Source organism: Eleginops maclovinus, chromosome 2 (genome assembly GCF_036324505.1).
Source record: "Eleginops maclovinus isolate JMC-PN-2008 ecotype Puerto Natales chromosome 2, JC_Emac_rtc_rv5, whole genome shotgun sequence".
In the NCBI taxonomy this organism is placed as follows: Eukaryota; Metazoa; Chordata; class Actinopteri; order Perciformes; family Eleginopidae; genus Eleginops; species Eleginops maclovinus.
Genome location: NC_086350.1, coordinates 2,608,516 through 2,629,729, shown reverse-complemented (window position 1 = coordinate 2,629,729; position 21,214 = coordinate 2,608,516). Strand labels below are relative to the sequence as shown.

At 38.5% G+C, this 21,214-nt stretch overlaps 1 protein-coding gene across 2 annotated transcripts in view; it reads left to right on the top strand.

Moving 5' to 3' along the window:
* Positions 1 to 20,469, top strand: part of LOC134877493 (GRAM domain-containing protein 4-like) — a 29,553-nt gene extending 9,084 nt beyond the window's left edge. For both annotated transcript variants that reach the window (XM_063903011.1, XM_063903020.1), the window contains exons 2-19: positions 115 to 356; positions 3,489 to 3,594; positions 6,249 to 6,369; positions 6,476 to 6,543; positions 6,750 to 6,882; positions 7,369 to 7,394; positions 7,500 to 7,591; positions 8,142 to 8,233; positions 8,990 to 9,038; positions 10,740 to 10,811; positions 10,904 to 10,947; positions 11,041 to 11,150; positions 11,354 to 11,508; positions 13,315 to 13,462; positions 14,913 to 15,006; positions 15,527 to 15,617; positions 15,932 to 16,000; positions 17,190 to 20,469. In XM_063903011.1, the coding sequence (XP_063759081.1) occupies positions 171 to 356; positions 3,489 to 3,594; positions 6,249 to 6,369; positions 6,476 to 6,543; positions 6,750 to 6,882; positions 7,369 to 7,394; positions 7,500 to 7,591; positions 8,142 to 8,233; positions 8,990 to 9,038; positions 10,740 to 10,811; positions 10,904 to 10,947; positions 11,041 to 11,150; positions 11,354 to 11,508; positions 13,315 to 13,462; positions 14,913 to 15,006; positions 15,527 to 15,617; positions 15,932 to 16,000; positions 17,190 to 17,297 (1,764 nt within the window). In that variant the 5' untranslated portion in view covers positions 115 to 170 and the 3' untranslated portion in view covers positions 17,298 to 20,469. The remainder of the gene's footprint in view (positions 1 to 114; positions 357 to 3,488; positions 3,595 to 6,248; positions 6,370 to 6,475; positions 6,544 to 6,749; positions 6,883 to 7,368; positions 7,395 to 7,499; positions 7,592 to 8,141; positions 8,234 to 8,989; positions 9,039 to 10,739; positions 10,812 to 10,903; positions 10,948 to 11,040; positions 11,151 to 11,353; positions 11,509 to 13,314; positions 13,463 to 14,912; positions 15,007 to 15,526; positions 15,618 to 15,931; positions 16,001 to 17,189) is intronic.
* The last annotated feature ends 745 nt before the right edge of the window (positions 20,470 to 21,214 follow it).

The following is a 21,214-nucleotide window of genomic DNA, read 5'->3' as shown; positions in this document are numbered from 1 at the left end:
AACGTGTCAGAGGAGCAGGTGTTGATTCTGTTCAGGTGAATTATTTTAAATGTAATTAAATCAACTTTAATGTAATAAAAGCAATGATAATAAAGTGTTCCTCTCCTCTTTCAGTGTCTGCAGTGCTGCCACAATGTCCAGGTAGAGACCGGCTAAACGCTGCGTCCACCATGCGGAAACATCTGGAAAGGATCCGTTTCCGGGGCCAGAGACGGGATGACTTCCTGGATCAGGCCGATTCTCCCAACACATCCGACACAGAGAGCAACGAGGAGGTCGTCAGCAGACCTCGAGTCTCTGTCAGAGAGTCGGAGGAGCTGAGGGAGGCGGAGGGGGAGCAGCAGAGTGATGCTCAGGTACACAAACACACAAAATCAACCAGGAGCTTAGGAAGAACGGCTATTCTGAGCCCTGAACTTTAAAGAGGATGTTCAGGTGTGTCTCTACTTTAAAGAGTCCTCTCCTGCTGATGTTCAGGTGTATATCAGTATGTAGTGTCTCTACTTTAAAGAGTCCTCTCCTGCTGATGTTCAGGTGTATATCAGTATGTAGTGTCTCTACTTTAAAGAGTCCTCTGCTGCTGATGTTCAGGTGTATATCAGTATGTAGAGTCTCTACTTTAAAGAGTCCTCTCCTGCTGATGTTCAGTGTTTCGTATCGTAAGACATGTATGCAGTCGGCTGTGGTGCTGTATTCACAGTGTTTGCAGAGATCCTTCTGTGGGAAAAGCTGCTGGATTCAGTCGAGTGTTTCTTCAGTGAGAATCGGAAGTACTTGCTGCTCTGCTGTCGACAAATTCAGCTTTCAATTCGGGAATTGAAGTCTTCTCCTGCACTGTGCTCACCTTCAGGGGCAAGTCCAACAGGGTGGATGGAGGAAATGTTCAGCTTGTTATTTAAACTTTGTGACGTGCTTTTTGCAGCTGATCCTAAAGGCTTTTCATAGTGTATTGCTTAGAGTGAATATTTTCTCATATGCATAAGGAACTTTCACTCTTTACAATCTGGGGATTCATAATTTCACACAGTTTCGCTGTGTTCTGGTCCTGTTTCAGAGCAGCTGGTGAACATCTCCTCCTCCTGAAAGACGGTGATAACGGCTCTTATGAGCAGTGTGTAGACTCAGTCAGGTCAGTGTTAGTTATATTAGAAAGATTGTCTTTATTAACCTGTAGTTTTGGGGTGTTAGCTGTGCTGTTCATTATGATGTAATAGATGTAAATGAACTCAGCTTTAACTGTCAGAGGGCAGTGCCTTGATTCTGTCAGTGAAGTTTTTAAATGTATTAAATCAACTATTAATGTAATAAAAGCATGATATAAAGAGTCCTCTCCTTTTCAGTGACTGCAGTGCTGCCACATGTCCAGGTAGAGACGGCTACTTTAACGAGTCTCTCCAGCTATGTTCGGTTATAGAGAGCGATCTCTGCAAAGAGATCTTCCTGCTGATGTTCGGGGACACAGTATGTAGCGCCATTAAGAGTCTTCCCTGGAGTTCAGGTATCGTATGTAGCGTCTCTACTTAAGATCCTCGTCCTAGCTGATGTCGGGTATATCGTATGTAGTGTCGTCTGCTTTAAAGAGCCCTCTGTGATGTTCGTGTATATCAGTATGTAGGTCGTACTTTAAGAGTCCTCCGCTGATGTTCAGGGTATATAGTAGTAGAGTTCTACTAAAGAGTCTTGAGCTGATGTTCAGGTGTATATCAGTATGTAGAGTCTCTACTTTAAAGAGTCCTCTCCTGCTGATGTTCAGGTGTATATCAGTATGTAGAGTCTCTACTTTAAAGAGTCCTCTGCTGCTGATGTTCAGGTGTATATCAGTATGTAGTGTCTCTACTTTAAAGAGTCCTCTCCTGCTGATGTTCAGGTGTGTATCAGTATGTAGTGTCTCTACTTTAAAGAGTCCTCTCCTGCTGATGTTCAGGTGTATATCAGTATGTAGTATCTCTGCTTTAAAGAGTCCTCTCCTGCTGATGTTCAGGTGTATATCAGTATGTAGTGTCTCTACTTTAAAGAGTCCTCTCCTGCTGATGTTCAGGTGTATATCAGTATGTAGTGTCTCTACTTTAAAGAGTCCTCTCCTGCTGATGTTCAGGTGTGTATCAGTATGAAGTGTCTCTACTTGAAAGAGTCCTCTCCTGCTGATGTTCAGGTGTATATCAGTATGTAGTGTCTCTACTTTAAAGAGTCCTCTCCTGCTGATGTTCAGGTGTATATCAGTATGAAGTGTCTCTACTTTAAAGAGTCCTCTCCTTCTGATGTTCAGGTGTATATCAGTATGTAGTGTCTCTACTTTAAAGAGTCCTCTCCTGCTGATGTTCAGGTGTATATCAGTATGTAGTGTCTCTACTTTAAAGAGTCCTCTCCTGCTGATGTTCAGGTGTATATCAGTATGTAGAGTCTCTACTTTAAAGAGTCCTCTCCTGCTGATGTTCAGGTGCATATCAGTATGTAGAGTCTCTACTTTAAAGAGTCGTCTCCTGCTGATGTTCAGGTGCATATCAGTATGTAGAGTCTCTACTTTAAAGAGTCGTCTCCTGCTGATGTTCAGGTGTATATGAAGATGATGAAGATTCAACTTTATTGTCATTGCACAGAGTACAAGTACTAGGACAACGAAATGCGGTCTCTGCATTTGACCCATCCTAGTGTTAGGAGCAGTGGGCTGCCATTATGTACGGCGCCCGGGGAGCAGTGTAGGTAACCAGTGTCTTGCTCAGGGACACCACGGTGGCACTTGGTCTTTCGGGGACTTGAACTGGTGACCTTCCAGTTCCCAGGCCAAGCCCCTATGGACTTCGCCACCACCGACCTAAATCGTCAGTATGTAGTGTCTCTCCTGGGACATGTCTCCATGCTTTAATGTTCAAAAAGCTCTTTATGTTTCTCATACTGCCTGTGCTACAGCACCTCTTTTCACCCTCTGTCTGAAACCAGAGCCCAGTGCGCTCTGATTGGGTAGGTGGCCTGCTCTGCTGTGATTGATCAACCACTAAGAGATGTCCCACCCCTTAGCCTATTACGTACAATGTGTTGGAGCGCTAGTAAATAGAAGTGGAGTGTTACATAGTGATGTCACTATGTTCCAGTAGTAAACATAGGAGTTCAACACAGGTATTTAAGTTTTTGCGGACCATTTACATGCACAGAAAACTATGTAATGTACTTCGAGAAAGGGAAAACCTCCCAAAAACATAATGGTACCTCTTTAGGGACTCTTACAGATATTCAAATGTAATCAAGAGGAGAATAGACATCCAGAAAGGCTGAAAATGTGTAAGACGATAAATGTTGTACAATATTAAACTTAATATATATAAACATACAAAAAACGTCAATACGTTCAAAACTCAGCTGCCTGCACGCTCACCTCCACCCGACGCTCCGACCACATCTCCCCCATCCTGCACGGTCTCCACTGGCTCCCCATCAAACACGGCATCGCCTTTAGAATCTCACCTGTGACTGTGTGTGTGTTTGTCTCTCAGGCTAGTCATGCAACGTTCTCTGCCGCTCTCCAGGACGACTCGAGGACGGATCTCAACGAGGTCAAAGGTCACCTGGAAATCGCCTTGTTAGAGAAACACTTCTTAGGTGAGTATTCGGACCCAAACTGCACTCTACTGTGTGGGGTTTCTTTGTCTACATTACATCTCTGAAAACATATGATCTGTGTTTCTCGTTTTCAAACCGGGTGTTTTTGAAGTATATTGATTTTTTTTTTTAAACTAAGTTTTATTTCGAAATGTTCCTCTGAAAAATATGATGTTATTTGTATTGCTTTACACTAATACCTTAAAATATCAATAGGATATTCAAATATTACAATCAATCCTCTATCCATTCAACAAAAAGCATTGCCTTCAATTGATTCTGCACGTTATTTGATTTGTGTATACAGCAACCTTGAACTACTTTATTTGTATTATAATATCTATAATTATTGTTAGTATTATATCTATAATTATGACTTTATTGTGTGTGTGTATATATATATATTTAATGGTTAATAATAATAATACTATAATTATGATATATATTATTAAATGATAAAGTGATTGTAGTCATTTGTATCATTATGATTATTATTATTATTGATATTATTAACCATTACTTGTTATCATTATTCACCATTAGCTATTATAGTAATTATTATTATTATTATCTCTTCTATTTTGATTTATTTTTTTTGTCTCTCGTCTCAAATTAATGACCCTTAATAAATAATGTTTATATCTGCAAAATTTCATTAACAAAAACACTTAAATACACAGATTGTTTTGCCCGGTTAAAGATTGGACCTTGAGTCAAAGTGATTTTATTGGTTTAACTTCCCATCTTCTTTTTAAGTCTGTGGCAGGAAGAGCTGTGTGTTAATTGGCTGCCGGCTCCTTCTGGCCTTCAGTTTCAGGGTTAAATGTCCTACAGCCCAGAATGCATGCTGGGTATTCTGTCGATACCTGTTCGTCAGCCTTACGTAACACACACACCACTAATAATAACCCTGCTAAACCTCATCACACACACACCCACACACACACACACACACACACACACACACACACACACACACACACACACACACACACACACACACACGCTAACATTTAGTTGCTAGGCAGATTAGGATGAATGATGGTAAATATAATCTCCCTTAAATCAGACTGTAGTTCACCTGCAGTAAATCCAGCAGCTACCCTGCAGTATACAAAGCCATTCAAACTAGCTGCACCTTTACCAGCTCTGAGAACACTTTAATGATCAATCATTATAAAACATATCAGAGATATTATTCTGAAATGGACCAATCAGACAATGACTACTTTTACTGTCGCTACTTTAAGTACATTTAGAGGAGAGTACTTTCTACTTTCACTGGAGGAACATTTAGAATACTTCTACTGTGACAGAGTATTCCTACACTCTGGTACTTCTACTTTACTCAAGTACAAGACCTGAGTACTTCTACTTTACTCAAGTACAAGACCTGAGTACTTCTACTTTACTCAAGTACAGGACCTGAGTACTTCTACTTTACTCAAGTACAAGATCTGAGTACTTCTACTTTACTCAAGTACAAGACCTGAGTACTTCTACTTTACTCAAGAACAAGACCTGAGTACTTCTACTTTTACTCAAGTACAAGATCTGCGTACTTCTACTTTAGTCAAGTACAAGATCTGAGTACTTCTACTTTACTCAAGTACAAGATCTGAGTACTTCTACTTTACACAAGTACAAGATCTGAGTACTTCTACTTTACTCAAGTACAGGATCTGAGTACTTCTACTTTAACTCAAGTACAGGATCTGAGTACTTCTACTTTTACTCAAGTACAGGATCTGAGTACTTCTACTTTACTCAAGTACAAGACCTGAGTACTTCTACTTTACACAAGTACAACATCTGAGTACTTCTACTTTACACAAGTACAACATCTGAGTACTTCTACTTTACACAAGTACAAGATCTGAGTACTTCTACTTTAACTCAAGTACAGGATCTGAGTACTTCTACTTTAACTCAAGTACAGGATCTGAGTACTTCTACTTTTACTCAAGTACAGGATCTGAGTACTTCTACTTTACTCAAGTACAAGACCTGAGTACTTCTACTTTACACAAGTACAACATCTGAGTACTTCTACTTTACACAAGTACAAGATCTGAGTACTTCTACTTTACTCAAGTACAAGATCTGAGTACTTCTACTTTTACACAAGTACAAGATCTGAGTACTTCTACTTTACACAAGTACAAGATCTGAGTACTTCTACTTTACACAAGTACAACATCTGAGTACTTCTACTTTACACAAGTACAAGATCTGAGTACTTCTACTTTAACTCAAGTACAACATCTGAGTACTTCTACTTTACACAAGTACAGGATCTGAGTACTTCTACTTTACACAAGTACAAGATCTGAGTACTTCTACTTTACACAAGTACAAGATCTGAGTACTTCTACTTTACACAAGTACAACATCTGAGTACTTCTACTTTACTCAAGTACAGGATCTGAGTACTTCTACTTTACTCAAGTACAGGATCTGAGTACTTCTACTTTACTCAAGTACAGGATCTGAGTACTTCTACTTTAACTCAAGTACAGGATCTGAGTACTTCTACTTTAACTCAAGTACAGGATCTGAGTACTTGTCCCACCTCTGCTGTTTTCTGTTTAGTTTTGGGTAACCTGAACCTTCCTTCTGTTGCATGTCGTCTCCCCCTCCTCGTATGTCTTCAGAGGAGGAGCTGAAGAAACTCAGAGAAGAGTCCAATGTGGATTCGCTGCGGCAGGAGCTGGAGAGGGAGCGCAGCCGCTGCAGCGAGCTGGAGCAGAAGATCAACGACGTCCTGAAACCCAGGTGGTTATTACATGTAATAAATAAACAAACACTTTATTTAACGAGCTCATGCTGAACAGACAACAGAGCGGGTTGTCCTGTAATGAACGCTTCTGTTCCTTTACAGACTTGAAGACTCACCTTCACTGACGCCTAAAGCCCCGCCCCCTTCTACACCTGCAGTCAGCGGTACAGGTGAGCTTCTCTCTTTGTTACATTTATTGTTATTGTTCAATATTCTTCAGTCATAGGATGTTCGAGTGGTGCAGGGATGGCGTATCTTTGTAGGCCGACCAGAAAGTAAGCATCTCAAGGGCTTGAATACTTCCACAAAATGATCTTGTGATGAAATGTTAACGAACATGTGTGTAACCTCCATCTTTTCTTCTTCCCGTCTCAAGACAAACAGAAGGACACTTGGTCCGGCAGCTTCCTGAAGTGGCTCTATGAACGGTTTGGCGTTTACATCGAGGACTTCCGCTTCCAGCAGGAGGAGCAGACGGTGGAGACGGAGGAGCCGCTGAGCGCCAAGAGGTGAGGAAGAAACCACCCAGAAAATCGTCTTAAGAAAAAGCCAATGATAATAATAGACTTTATTTCTGTAGCACATTTCAGAACATAGTCACACAGACAGGAAATGAATCAAACGGCATCGAACATGAGAATACAAAGTAAAACGCAGATGAGATGGACTTTTCTTTGCGAGTAAAAAACGTTTTCTTTGTATTTTTTCCACCGTTTTTTCCAGAAAAACTGCAACTACTTTGCACACTTTTGAAATATATATAGTATCCTATATATATAAATGTTAGTTTTGAAAGTAGATTGGTCTTCTAAAGAATATTTGAACTTATTCTGTTTGTTTCATTTATTATTTATTTTATTATAATTATTGTTCTTCTTAATTTTCCTTCTGTTTATGTATATCATAAATATTTATTGTTGGTTTATTATTTATTATTATGTATTATATTAGTTTTTTTATTCAGTCATTATCATCATGCTGTTTCTCATCCACAGGCTGACTGAAAACATGAGGAGACTCAGTGAGTATTAGTGCTTTAATACACCGTTTATCACAAACAATACAAAACACATAGAGCTGTCCTCTGTGTCTCTGCGCCTGATTGGTCCGTTTCCGGTTTTTCCAGAGCGAGGGTTGAAACCAGTGACCAACTTCAAGAGGAACCTGACGGCGTTATCCAGCTGGTACTCCGTCTACACCTCGGCCATCGCCTTCATTGTGAGTGCAGCGCGTCACAAAGTGCTCCACAAAGGCAGCATCAACAGAAGAGACGACCCATCATTTATCAGACTCAAAAGGAAAAATATCCTTAAATAAATACAGAATTATTACCTGTTATTTTCTGCAGGAAACCAACATTTTTTTTGATTTATGAAAATAAGATTCATTGTCAACATAACCATTTCATTTGGAAAAATTGCAATTTTTTCTGAAATGCTCTGTTATGCGTTTTCCCTTTCCTGTACTGTGTGCTATAGGTTTTGGTGCATGTAAATGGTCTACAGAGGCTAAAATCCCTGTGTCCTCACCCCAAAAAACATATATATATTATAAAAAGACAAAGAGTTTTAGTATAAGAACACATTTTTCACTCAAGTTGAAACGTATCTCATAAAGTCGTGGTCTCATCTTGATTCGTGCCACCTTTAATTAATGCAACTTGTAGAATGATCTACATAACGACACCTTAAAACTTCCCTTTGGTGTGTGTGTGTGTGTGTGTGTGTGTGTGTGTGTGTGTGTGTGTTTGTGTGTCTGTGTTCTGCAGGTGTACATGTATGCAGCGTGGCACGGCTGGGCCATCCCTATGTTCTTGTTCCTCGCCATCGTCCGCCTCTCCCTAAATTATCTCATCGCCAGGTCAGTGCAAGCCCCGCCCCTCTCTCTCCTTCAGCCAATCACGCGGCCCCAATCAGAGACTGTTAACCAGCTGCAGCACAGATGATGCTGTTAGAGGGAAATAAAGGGTTTTCTTCTCTCCCTCACTTTGACATACATCTTCTTGAAGGAGCTTGCAGAGGAATCAGATGAGCAATGGGGGGCTGTCCATCAGACAGAAAATATTCTGCAACTGTTTGAACATTTGTGTACCATAAATCTGATGCAGTTATCGTAGAAAATTCTGTCTTAAGCCTTCCAAAATAAAGCGATTCACTACTTGTATGTTTTATATTATATCACACTGAATATCTTTGGACTTTTTAATGAAAAACAGCACATTTTAACACATCACCTTTGAGGAACTGGTAGGAAATTGGCCCTGTTTGGGATTTAACAGAACAATCGATTGAATATTGCATCCATTTCTCAGACGCTCCATCACTGAGCCTTTGATTCGGGGTTGTTTAAGGTACTTGGACCCCCCGGTATATGTAGCTGTATGACTCGTAAACTACAACATGGGGAATAGAAGGGGGTCATTATTTGTTTACGAGTGTGAAATGGAGAAAGGACTATTAAATGTTTTTAGACAGATGGGAAACTTTTAATCCACTTGAAGCTTTCAGCGTGTTTTAAAAATGAACCAATGAGTCTGAGCAGCTGACCCACAGATATGTAGACAGTGTGAAATGATGTCATATCTACCTGTGTGTTCCCATGATGCATTGCTCTCAGAGGTTGGAGGATCCAGTGGAGCATCGTACCCGAAGTGTCCGAGCCCGTGGTGAGAAATCTCTCTGTGATTTATCTGCAAGATGAAAACAAATATCCGTCTGACATAACGTGTCTGACATGCGACCCGACAGGTGAACAGGAGGATAGTCTGACAGGTGAACAGGAAGACAGGTGAACAGGAGGATAGTCTGACAGGTGAACAGGAAGACAGGTGAACAGGAGGATAGTCTGACAGGTGAACAGGAGGATAGTCTGACAGCTGAACAGGAAGACAGTCTGATAGGTGAACAGGATGACAGTCTGACAGGTGAACAGGAAGCAGTCTGACAGGTGAACAGGAAGGCAGTCTGACAGGTGAACAGGAGGATAGTCTGACAGGTGAACAGGAAGACAGTCTGACAGGGGAACAGGAAGACAGTCTGACAGGTGAACAGGAAGACAGGTGAACAGGAGGATAGTCTGACAGGTGAACAGGAGGATAGTCTGACAGGTGAACAGGAGGATAGTCTGACAGCTGAACAGGAAGACAGTCTGATAGGTGAACAGGAAGACAGTCTGACAGGTGAACAGGAAGACAGGTGAACAGGAGGATAGTCTGACAGGTGAACAGGAAGACAGTCTGACAGGTGAACAGGAAGACAGTCTGACAGGTGAACAGGAAGACAGTCTGACAGGTGAACAGGAAGACAGGTGAACAGGAAGATAGTCCGACAGGTGAACAGGAAGTTTAATGTCGCCCCACAGCCATCAGGTGGCGCACCTGATGGCTGTGGGGCGACATTAAACGTTATGTAACGTTAAATAAAGCAATTACTTTTAATTTTAGGTATTTAACTGAATAGTTGAGTTAATTTCATCAGTATTTATACCTTTTTAATAACTGATTCAGAAAAGCAGTTTAACTTTGTACATTTGCTCAGTCCTAAGCTTATTTTAGGTCCTTTTATTTAAGTTTTTTTTATATCATTCAACTTCAATATATTCTACTTGTTTTACCTCGACTGTATCTCATTCTTTTAGATTTCTGTTCATGAAAAAAAATGCAATTTGATGCGATTTGCATTTTAAAACGTAACACTTTAGTGTAACTTGCATTGTAATTAACTACATTTTCTACATTTTAAGGTACTCCTCTATCCTGCAACATCAAACTCTACTTAACCACATTTAAAAGGGAAACGTGTTTTTTTTAAACCTGACTTTATCTGGATTTCAGGTACTTGAATGTACCGGTGTTTATCCTTAGTATTTATACTTAATGCATCTGGAAAATTCTACTTAACCTAATTTAAGGGGAAGATATATTTATTTTAAGACCTGACTTCATCAGATTAATCCACCTCTGCAGGGTGGTGTGCAGATGATTGACAGGTGTACTGTTTGTCTCTGCAGTGACACTACGTACATTTATATAATTGAGAGTACTTTAAGGTACCTTACTTAAGTAGTTCTATGTCATGTTACTTCAGATTCTACTTCACCTGGTTTGAGAGGCAAATATTTAACTTAAGACCTGATTTTTGCAGACAGTAATAGAGAAATGAATACATATTTATTAAGGTAAAGCCGGATTTGTATGACGAAATAGCTTTTCAGGAATTTGCAATACAGAAATCAATCATCTTATAGTAAGTAATTAACCGGGCAGGTTGTTAAGGTGATTAACAGTCACTTAATAAAAAAGCCTTCCACCTCTGCATGTGCAGATGATTGACAGGTGTCAGTTTTTATTGTCTCCTCTGTTTTCCAGGAGCCCCCCAAAGAAGACCTGACAGTGTCGGAGAAGTTCCAGCTGGTCCTGGACGTCGCTCAGAAGGCTCAGGTGAGACGTGATGGAGAATTCAGCGGTGCAGCGTCAGCGTGTGTCAGCTGCAGACAGATTTCACTGCAAATGTCTTTCATTTTCCCCCTCAGAATCTGTTCGGGAGGATGGCGAACAGACTGGAGAAGATCAAGAAGTGAGTATACACACTGCTCTCCAGGTCGGAGAGAAATGATGGTCCGGGGACATATATTTAATTGTGTGTGTGTGTGTGTGTGTGTGTGTGTAGTTTGTTCATTTGGGTTCAGCCCGAGTTGACTCAGAAGCTGTACGTTGGTCTGTGGGTGGCCTTCATCTCCTCCTGCCTGCTGCCATTCAAACTGCTGGGATTCTTCATAGGTAGGACACACACACACACACACACACACACACACACACACACACACACACACACACACACACACACACACAATGTATAGAGAACCACAGTTGATGATGTTTTTGAGGTTTGTAGGAAGCCAAAACATTGACATTTGAGTAATCCTACACCTTCACTCCAAGAATAAATGTTCAGTGTCTCTGATCAGTGTCTCTCTGCTCAGGTGTGTACGCAGGTATAAAGTTCTTCATCATCGACTTCATCTTCAAGAGCTGTCCGAAGCTGAGGCAGCGCTTCGACACGCCGTTCATCATCTGGACCAACCTTCCCACCGACCTGCAGCTGAAGGAGCGCGGCGGCTCCACGCTCAGCAGGCGGGTCAGTATACACACTCTGAAATACCAGAAAAATACCCAGAGATTATCCAGAAATGTATGGAAAATATCCCAAAAATATCAAGAAATTATCCCAGAAATTGGCTGAAAATATATCCAAAACATATTCAGAAACTGTCAAAGAAAAAATCCAGAAGAAATCTAAGAAAATATCCAGGAAATTGTCCAAAATATCAAGAAATGATCCCAAAAATGTGCTGAAAATATCAAGAATATCCAAAAAATATCCAAAAATCAGGACTGAAATGATCAATATATGGAAAAATCCAGAAATGATCAAAGATAACATCCCAAAAATATAATGAAAATGAAAACAAATATTTAAAGAATATCAATAACATTTCCATAAATACAATTTTACAAATCATAATAAATATAAACACATATCAAGGAAGTACCTTTAATATCCACACCATTTCTAGAAAATAACCAAAACATAAAGAAATAATATCCAGGAAATGTATCTTTAAAAAGTAGCCACAAAATATCAAAAATAATTGTTATTTTTTGGAAACAACAGAAGTAAAAGCTTAAATGTGGAATAAACAGATAAAACGACAATATTCAAATTCACAGGAGTTTAGTAAACATTTGCATATTGCTCTAAGATATAATACAACAGTAAATATGAAACCCATATGATTGATGACCAATAAAGAGCTCTGTATTATAACAGACACATTTATTGTAATACTTCAGAACCGTTTCAAATGCAGGAGTGACTATTCTTCTGAGCTGTAGCAACGCTTCCTGAGCAAAGTAGTACTCCCTTCCATCTCCGGCTCTCACTGGTCCCAGCAGCTGGTGTCTGGTGTTGCTGGTTTTTCAGTTTTCATTTGTTCTTCCCTCACAGCTGTCTGAGTCTGAACAGGTAGGATCATGGTGTGTGTGTGTGTGTGTGTGTGTGTGTGTGTGTGTGTGTGTGTGTGTGTGTGTGTGTGTGTGTGTGTGTGTGTGTGTGTGTGTGTGTGTGTGTGTGTGTGTGTGTGTGTGTGTGTGTGTGTGTGTGTGTGTGTGTGTGTGTGTGTGTGTGTGTGTGTGTGTGTGTTTTCCATCACAGTGTAGAGAACAGCAGTGTTTATTGTAGTTAGAGACCTAGTCTAAATACTGCCCCCCCCCCCGCCGCTGGTAGTGTGTGTGACGGTGTTATTTTGTTTTCTCTAGAGTGTGATATGTCAAATGTTTCCTGTTGAACTCAATTTCTTTCAGGTTTATAATAAAGGTACAACTGCCACACACTGAGGATCACACAAATGGTTCTTCTTTATATCTGAACGGCTCCTTACCTCTGGCGCCCCCTTCAGGTCACTCTTAGATCCTACCAAATGTTCATGTTTTCAAACCAAAGGTTAAGGTTTGTCTCCACATGTTGTTAGTTTTTGTGTCGGGTAAACAAATATCGAGGTTGGTTCTTCTTCTCTTTGTGATTTCACTCATTGTTCCACTAATGCTAAGATGCTAAAAAGGAGCCACATTTTTAACAACAACAGAAACAAAAGGAAGGTGATCATCGTGACTGTGATCTTTTAAAGAGCTTTGTCCGGGTTAAAGGTCAGATGCAAAGATTAATTAACATCTACTCAGCTCTGCATGACCGTGAATCGTCTTCCATGTTGAAAAAAGGAGCTACTTTAAAAACGATGCTCTGTGAAGTTCAATCCATATGTCTTGGGATGAAAACGCCGCTCTGATGCTGAGACCCTGAGGTTCAATCTAAACTCTAGATCCTCAGGACGCTCTTACACATCCTCTCCTGCTGCTGATTTTTAACAGCTGTCCTCCTGTACAGGTCACCATGACGAGCGGTCGGGGCACCGTCGGCACGGCGGCTCCTCTCGGGGCGACCCGGGACGAGGACGGAGGACGATACAGCAGCACCAAGAGAGGAGCCTTCCACGAAGTGTTCAACCTGCAGGAGAGCGAGCGCCCTCTGACAGGTGGGCGGGAAGTCCGGATCTGTGTTTGGATTTGTTGTCCGATTAAACAGTTTGTTGCTTTTGTTTATTCGCACTTGTTGTGTACGTTTCTCCGTATTCGTTGTCTATATTTATTAGTATTTTTTTGCATTTGTTTATCCTTATTTGTTCTGTCACTTTATTCTTATTTGTTGAGTTCGTTTATTCAAATTCATTGTCTAAATTTATTCGTATTTTTTGCGTTTATTTATTTGTATTTCTTTGTATATTTCTTTGTAATTGTTGTCTATATTTATTAGTGTTTATTGTCTATATTTATTAGTATTTATTGTCTATATTTATTAGTATTTGTTGTCTATATTTATTAGTGTTTGTTGTCTATATTTATTAGTGTTTGTTGTCTATATTTATTAGTATTTGTTGTCTATATTTATTAGTATTTGTTGTCTATATTTATTAGTATTTGTTGTCTATATTTATTAGTATTTGTTGTCTATATTTATTAGTATTTGTTGTCTATATTTATTAGTATTTGTTGTCTATATTTATTAGTATTTGTTGTCTATATTTATTAGTGTTTGTTGTCTATATTTATTAGTGTTTATTGCATCCATTTTATCATGTTTCTTTTTAATTTATTAGTATTTGTTGCGTTTTTTATTCATATTTGTTGTCCATAATTATTTGTATTTGTTGACTATTTATTTGTTTCTATTGCTTCCCTTTATTCTTATTTGTTCAGTTTGTTTATTCACATTAGTTGTCTACATTTATTCCTATTTTTGCATTTATTTATTTGTATTTCTTTGTATATTTATTCACATTTGTTGTCTGTATTAATTAGTATTGTCTATATTTATTAGTGTTCATTGCGTCCCGTTATTGTTATTTGTTGTGTTTGTTTATTCCTATTCGTACGGTCATTTTGCCCTCTATAGGACATATGATCAAGCCAAGAATGTGCTATAATTTCTCAACGCTTGTATTTAATTTTTGGTTTTAGTTGCTGAAACCTAATTTGAAATCTTTAAAAATATCAAAACATATTTTATAGCTGCGTTACGCTGTCGGTCTCTCTGAGCGCTCGTGGTTCATTTACATTTACCAATAGTCGGCTACTCCCGAACATTTGGCCCACAAACAGATCATCATAACATGCTGTACGTTTGTAGGTCTGTCAAATACTATCATTTCCAGCTTAGTCTCGAAATCCATCCTCAACACAATGTCACAAACGGGATCTTTTTCAGCTAAGAATTAAGCCGAATCAAGTCTCCCAGCAAAGTATTTATTGAGTTTAATGTAAAATGACAGGTCTAACCGCTTCACAGTGACATGAACTAACCTCTAATGAGGAATACAAATGATTTTATACATTAATGACCGTTAAAAAGTAAATACACTGAGTCTAAGAGCACCGGAAACACCTTTATGAGCAGCTGCCTGACCTCCCCTTCTCTCTGTGTCTCAGTGTGTGAGAGCGGCTGGCGCTGCTGCCTCATCAACAGAGACAGGAAGTCCCCCACAGACTACATCCGCAACGGATACCTCTACGTCACCGAGAAGTAAGCCCCTCACTTCCTGTTCAGATTGTGGGTAGAGGTCTTATTCTCTACCCACCTGTTGTCCGTTTCTAAATGTTTTGATGTCACTATGCGGGGTTTATTTCATCCAGCGTCCAGAACGAGAACTTGTGTGGTGTCATGCTTTGTTCCTTGGGAAAAATGTATGATTACTACACTTATTGAATTCTGGGAGTTGTATTTAAATTGATGGTTTAAATCTGGTGTCAAACATGGTTTCGAACGTCAAATCCTGAACTTAGGGAGTCAAAAAAATGATGTGCAGGGAATACAGGATCAACTTCATACACGTGTTAACAGATAGGAGGGGGAAAGGAAAGAAACGGATTCAGACGGATGTAATTCAAGTTTTGAGATCAACGTGAGGCTGTAATATTTATAGAAGTTGTCGGTCTTTGGAGAAGAAAATTAGGTCAAGTTTCCCAAACTTTGCTGTCCGTCCATTGCAGAATAAATACCGTAAACCGTCTGAAACTGGATCTGTGTTCCTCTGTGTTTTCAGTCATCTGTGTTTCGAGAGCTCCAGCTCCAGATCTGGATCCTCCAAGAGAAACAAAGTCATCAAACTGGCCGACATCACCGACATCCAGAAGGTTCGTTTCTGTTCGAAGCTCCCCCCGAAACACTGAACCCTCTCACACTGTCCTTTTGAGAGAGGATTGACGTCTCCAGAGAGAAGCATGCAAATAGAAAAGGAAATAACAATATGATATATACAAAAAAGAAGTGAATATGTTTGGACTTTAGACCGACAAATCACCTTGGACTTCACTTCATCACTTATGCTATACTCATTTATACAAATACAGTAAATATTTCTATTTATTTTCTATGTTAATCTGAGTTTGTAGTTATTTTGAGTGCGTTGTATATGTTTATGTTGTTTCATGACAATTTCTCTTCTCAGTACAAAGTGTTGTCCGTGCTGCCGGGATCAGGGAGCGGCATCTCCATCGCAACGCCGTCCACCACAAAGGTAAGAGCGCAGGGAGGGGGGAGGGGGGGGGTTTGGGCTATGCTCTCATATAATGTGAAGGTTAAAAAGAGGTCAATTAAAATATAAAACAAAACCTATTATGAACGGCTAATTTTCAGGTCCATACCAGTATGTAGAGTCTCTACTTTAAAGAGTCCTCTCCTGCTGATGTTCAGGTGTATATCAGTATGTAGTGTCTCTACTTTAAAGAGTCCTCTCCTGCTGATGTTCAGGTGTATATCAGTATGTAGAGTCTCTACTTTAAAGAGTCCTCTCCTGCTGATGTTCAGGTGTATATCAGTATGTAGAGTCTCTACTTTAAAGAGTCCTCTCCTGCTGATGTTCAGGTGTATATCAGTATGTAGTGTCTCTACTTTAAAGAGTCCTCTCCTGCTGATGTTCAGGTGTATATCAGTATGTAGCGTCTCTACTTTAAAGAGTCCTCTCCTGCTGATGTTCAGGTGTATATCAGTATGTAGAGTCTCTACTTTAAAGAGTCCTCTCCTGCTGATGTTCAGGTGTATATCAGTATGTAGTGTCTCTACTTTAAAGAGTCCTCTCCTGCTGATGTTCAGGTGTATATCAGCATGTAGCGTCTCTACTTTAAAGAGTCCTCTCCTGCTGATGTTCAGGTGTATATCAGTATGTAGTGTCTCTACTTTAAAGAGTCCTCTCCTGTTGATGTTCAGGTGTATATCAGTATGTAGCATCTCTACTTTAAAGAGTCCTCTCCTGCTGATGTTCAGGTGTATATCAGTATGTGGAGTCTCTCCTGGGACATGTCTCCATGTTTAAATGTTCAAAAAGCTCTTTATGTTTCTCATACTGCCTGTGCTGCAGCTCCTCTTTTCACCCTCTGTCTGAAACCAGAGCCCAGTCTGCTCTGATTGGTTAGCTGGCCGTCTCTGTTGTGATTGGTTAACCGGTTAATGTCCCGCCCCTTAGCCTATCACGTACAATGTGTCGGAGCGCTAGCCAATAGAAGCTCAAGTGTTAAGTACTGATGTCATGTTGCACACCTTTCCCTTCCCTGTAGTGTGTTCTACAGGTTTCTGTAAATGCTCTGCAAAGGCTAAAATCCCTGTGCTCCCTCCGGTTATATAAAAAATCCACTTAATTGATAGATAACGTGTGAAGTAAGTGAAGTATCAGTACCTCTAAATTGAACTCCCCTTCTGTCTCGTTGCAGCCGATGGTGTTCGGCGCGATGATCCACCGAGACGAGGCCTTCGACGCCATCTTTAATCAGCACACAAAAGTCGTCTCTGTGGTTACAGCCACCGAACCGGAGACGTAGGGACACCGTTCACAAGGCTCCTGACACACACACACACACACACACACACACACACACACACACACACACTGGGACTGTTCATTCACCAGTTTTTAACTAATCCGGTGACACTGAATCACTGATTTTTTGTCATCAATGGCAGTTCTTAAACAAGTTTCCACAAAACAGGAAACAATGGGGAAGATTTTTAATGCTAATTCATTGATAAATTCTCAATTATGTCTGGTATTTAATTTTGGAATAACGTCCTGCATATTAACACATCTTGAGGAGAGTTGTCCCTTGATAAAATGAACATAAATGATTTCCTTCAAACAGTCATGTCATACTCACCGCTCTTCACAGCGTTTAAGGGCTGTACCATACATGTTGAAACTACATCCATAATGTTGACGTTTCTAATTGTAAATCAAAATGAATGACGCACACACATCTGTAATTGTTATTTAAATGATATATTCATTCTGTTCCAACGTGGATTTTCTTGATATTGGATGTCTTTTGTCAGTTCAAAAAACCCCGGACAAATTCACTTATCCACAATAGCAGTAAATTCCCATTTTAGAGAGACTTAAACCTGCTCTTTACTGACAGTTTTGCACAAAATGTATTTACGTTTAATGATTAATTGACGACCAAAAAAGTCAATGGTTACATTTATTTCAAATCTTTTAGGTCGAGTAGTCATTCCAGCTCTGGATGATGGTACGAAAAGTGATATGATACCGTCCTTGAGTTAAGGGTTTCTCCAAAACTTAACTTTAAGCACATTTTTCAATTTGTTTTTGTCTGACGAACATCTCAAAGCCCCAACATTCTTCCCTAATGGTATGATTCAAAGCAAACAATAGCTGAACATTACCATATTTGAGACTTAAAAACAACATAATTCCTGAGATTTTTGCATGAAAAATCACATTAGATTATTAATATATAATCAAAACATTGTGTGAGTCATTTGAGTCATTGTAGCTCTAAATCATGGTTACGAAAAGTGACATTATGACCCTCCATGAGTAACGGATCTCTCCCAGACTCAACTTTTAACAGGTAGTTTTACTTTGGTATGATAAAAAGCTAAGAATAGCTGTAAATGACCATATTTGAGGCTTAAATTATTCATATATAATCAGAAAATTATATTTTTGTTATTTCTTTTGTCAAATAGCCACTGCTGCTCTAAATCATGGTATGATGAGTGAAACTGTGACCCTCTTTGAGTAACGGATCCCTCCCAAACTTAGCTTTAAACATAAATGTCCACTTTAGTATAATAAAAAGCAAAGTAAAGCAGGAAATTACAATATTTGAGACTAAAAACTGCATTATTCCTGAGATTTTTGCATGAAAAGTTACTTTAAATTATAAATATATAATCAGAAAAGTTGGTTCCAAATATTTCTTGTCAATTGGTCTTTCCAGTTCAAATTCTTGGTACTAAAATGTACATTTTGATGCTCTTTGAGTTACGAAGATCCCTTTTTTGTCTGACAGTTTTAAACCCTAAGATGTTGCTTGATTTTCTTTAGTGTCTTCACACTACACCATGAATATTATACTTGAAAATCTTCACAATGTGTTAGTGCTACATTTTCTGGTATTGATGAGAAATGTTTTTACGTTACTATCCGTGTTCGAACCACTTTACATTATATCTTCAGGGATTTATAACTTTATGTAACTCTGTATTGTACTAAGCCTTACTGTCAGTTTATATTATAGTATGTTGGGTTTTTAATATGGTGGTCGGACACTGTTTGTTTCTATATGGATGTGCTGACAGATTTAATGAAACCACTAAATCGATCGCGGGGAGATTTTCTTTGTAGCTTAAGATGAAAAAGCTAATGCTAATATAACAGACGTAACCTTTACTACATGTTTGGTTTGAGTGTTGTTAACACTGCTTATGCTTTAGCTTTCTTCACAACTAGATTGCTTGAGAAAATCTGGCGAAAAAAACTAAAAAGGAGCAACACAAGAACATCAAATATATCCTGTTTTGTCCATTTGTTCAAGCTACATCTCCTAGCTTGATGCTAATCGACAAGCTAACCGATTGAAACTTTGACCTGGGCCGCTTTTTTCTTTAATCACAGTTAAGTTATATTTAACTTTAGCTAGGTGACAAATGAAGAGACTAAAATACATGTATATTATAATACATATATATTTAAGGAAAATGTTTCTGATCTGTTTAACATTAGCTTCTTTAACGCTAACTCATCGGCTAAAGCTAAACAACTGCAATTGACCTAAAGCACTTTTTAAATCACAGTTAGGTTATATAGCAAGGAGGTTAAAAAGAGGCTCAAATATATTAATATTATTATATCTGTAAACATTTAAGGGTTTTTTTCTCATCTAATTAACTTCAACTTCTCTAGCCCTAGCTAATCGGCTAAAGCTAAACAAGCTAAAGCAACACCACGTAGTCCTTTCTTCAGTTTAGCCTTATTTGTTTTACTTTGCACATAACTGGCTAGTGTAATAAAGTTATTTTAAAAAGAAAATATTTGTTCACTCAAACTAAAAATTGTTGCTCTGAAATCCCTATCAATGAGCCAAATGGAAAATATAGCTTTTATTTATTTTGACCACGCCTAGGTTCATGTAAATGTTCTCTGAGTAAGACCTTTCAGTCGTTTTAAATTTGACACTTGATGAGTAGGTTTTTTTTTAAAGTTTAATCTGTATTTTTTATTTCAGTCTGAAAGCTTTCACTCCAGCATTTATCCATTTCACGTAAAATCCACTATATTTAAATTAAAAAGTGGCACATTTCACTGACAAAAAACAACTCTCCAGAATGGGTTAGGCTAAAGTAATTAAATGTACAATTACTGAATATTAATACAGTACTTTTCTAAATGGTTTGCTCATGTAAAGCTCTTTCGTTGCCAAATCTCTTTTAGTTTTTAATTGTATTTCATATTTTTAAAAAAAAGTTTTGACTCTAAAAAATCTTCCCCGGTTTATTTCGTGGTTTCTCGGGTGTCGCTTTCGTCTCGTGAACGTTGTGAACTTTTCTGTCGGCTGCTGTCTGTCGGATACAATGGTTTTATAAACTGGTGTCGTTGTATACATAGGTGAACGTTTTTTAAATGAAATAATCGCTCTTCTTAAATTGTGATGTACATTTTTTTTTAAGTAAAATCAAATGTCGAACACTGACTGTCTCCTGTTGTTGTTTGTGTGCAGTACCAGCGTCAGCCTGTTGGTGTCAGTAGAGAGTCAATGAAAGACATATTAACAGTAAATTCATAATTACTCTAATTAAAAGTAATACAGTTATTATTTGAGATTACTTTAAACAATCATTCAAATTGGAAGTCAGGAAATAAAAAGCATTTATTATTATTATTATTATTAATTTTTTATTTTTATTACAGTCTATACACAACAAATAAAAAATACAGTAAAACTACAATATTAAATAAAGGTTAATTAATATAATCTTATATATTTTTCATTATTATTATTTTCCTTTTTAAGTAATTATTTCTGTTTAATACAATTACATTTATAGTACATCAAATCCTGGTTAATTATTAAAAATATTATGAATTATATATAAGAAATTATTATAGTCCATAATATAATGGATGATTATTGTTATAAGAGTACAATATTTTTGAGCCAACAAACTTTATTTAAGGAAAAGTCTAAATGTTTGTTGCCTGAACTGAACCTCTCAACAGAAGTTCACTTTGTTCCTGTCATGACGTTTTACGGCCTTCAGTATCAGCAGGGAGGGTTTTATTATCACTGACGGTAACAACCAACATACTGTAACCAGTAAATAATCAACTCTCCTAAAGAGGGAAAGGCTCAAACAGTAAACGCACGGACTTTCATTCTTTTAAAAAACATAACTTTTTCCAGGTTTAACTTCAGAGCTGATTCCTCCTTCTCTA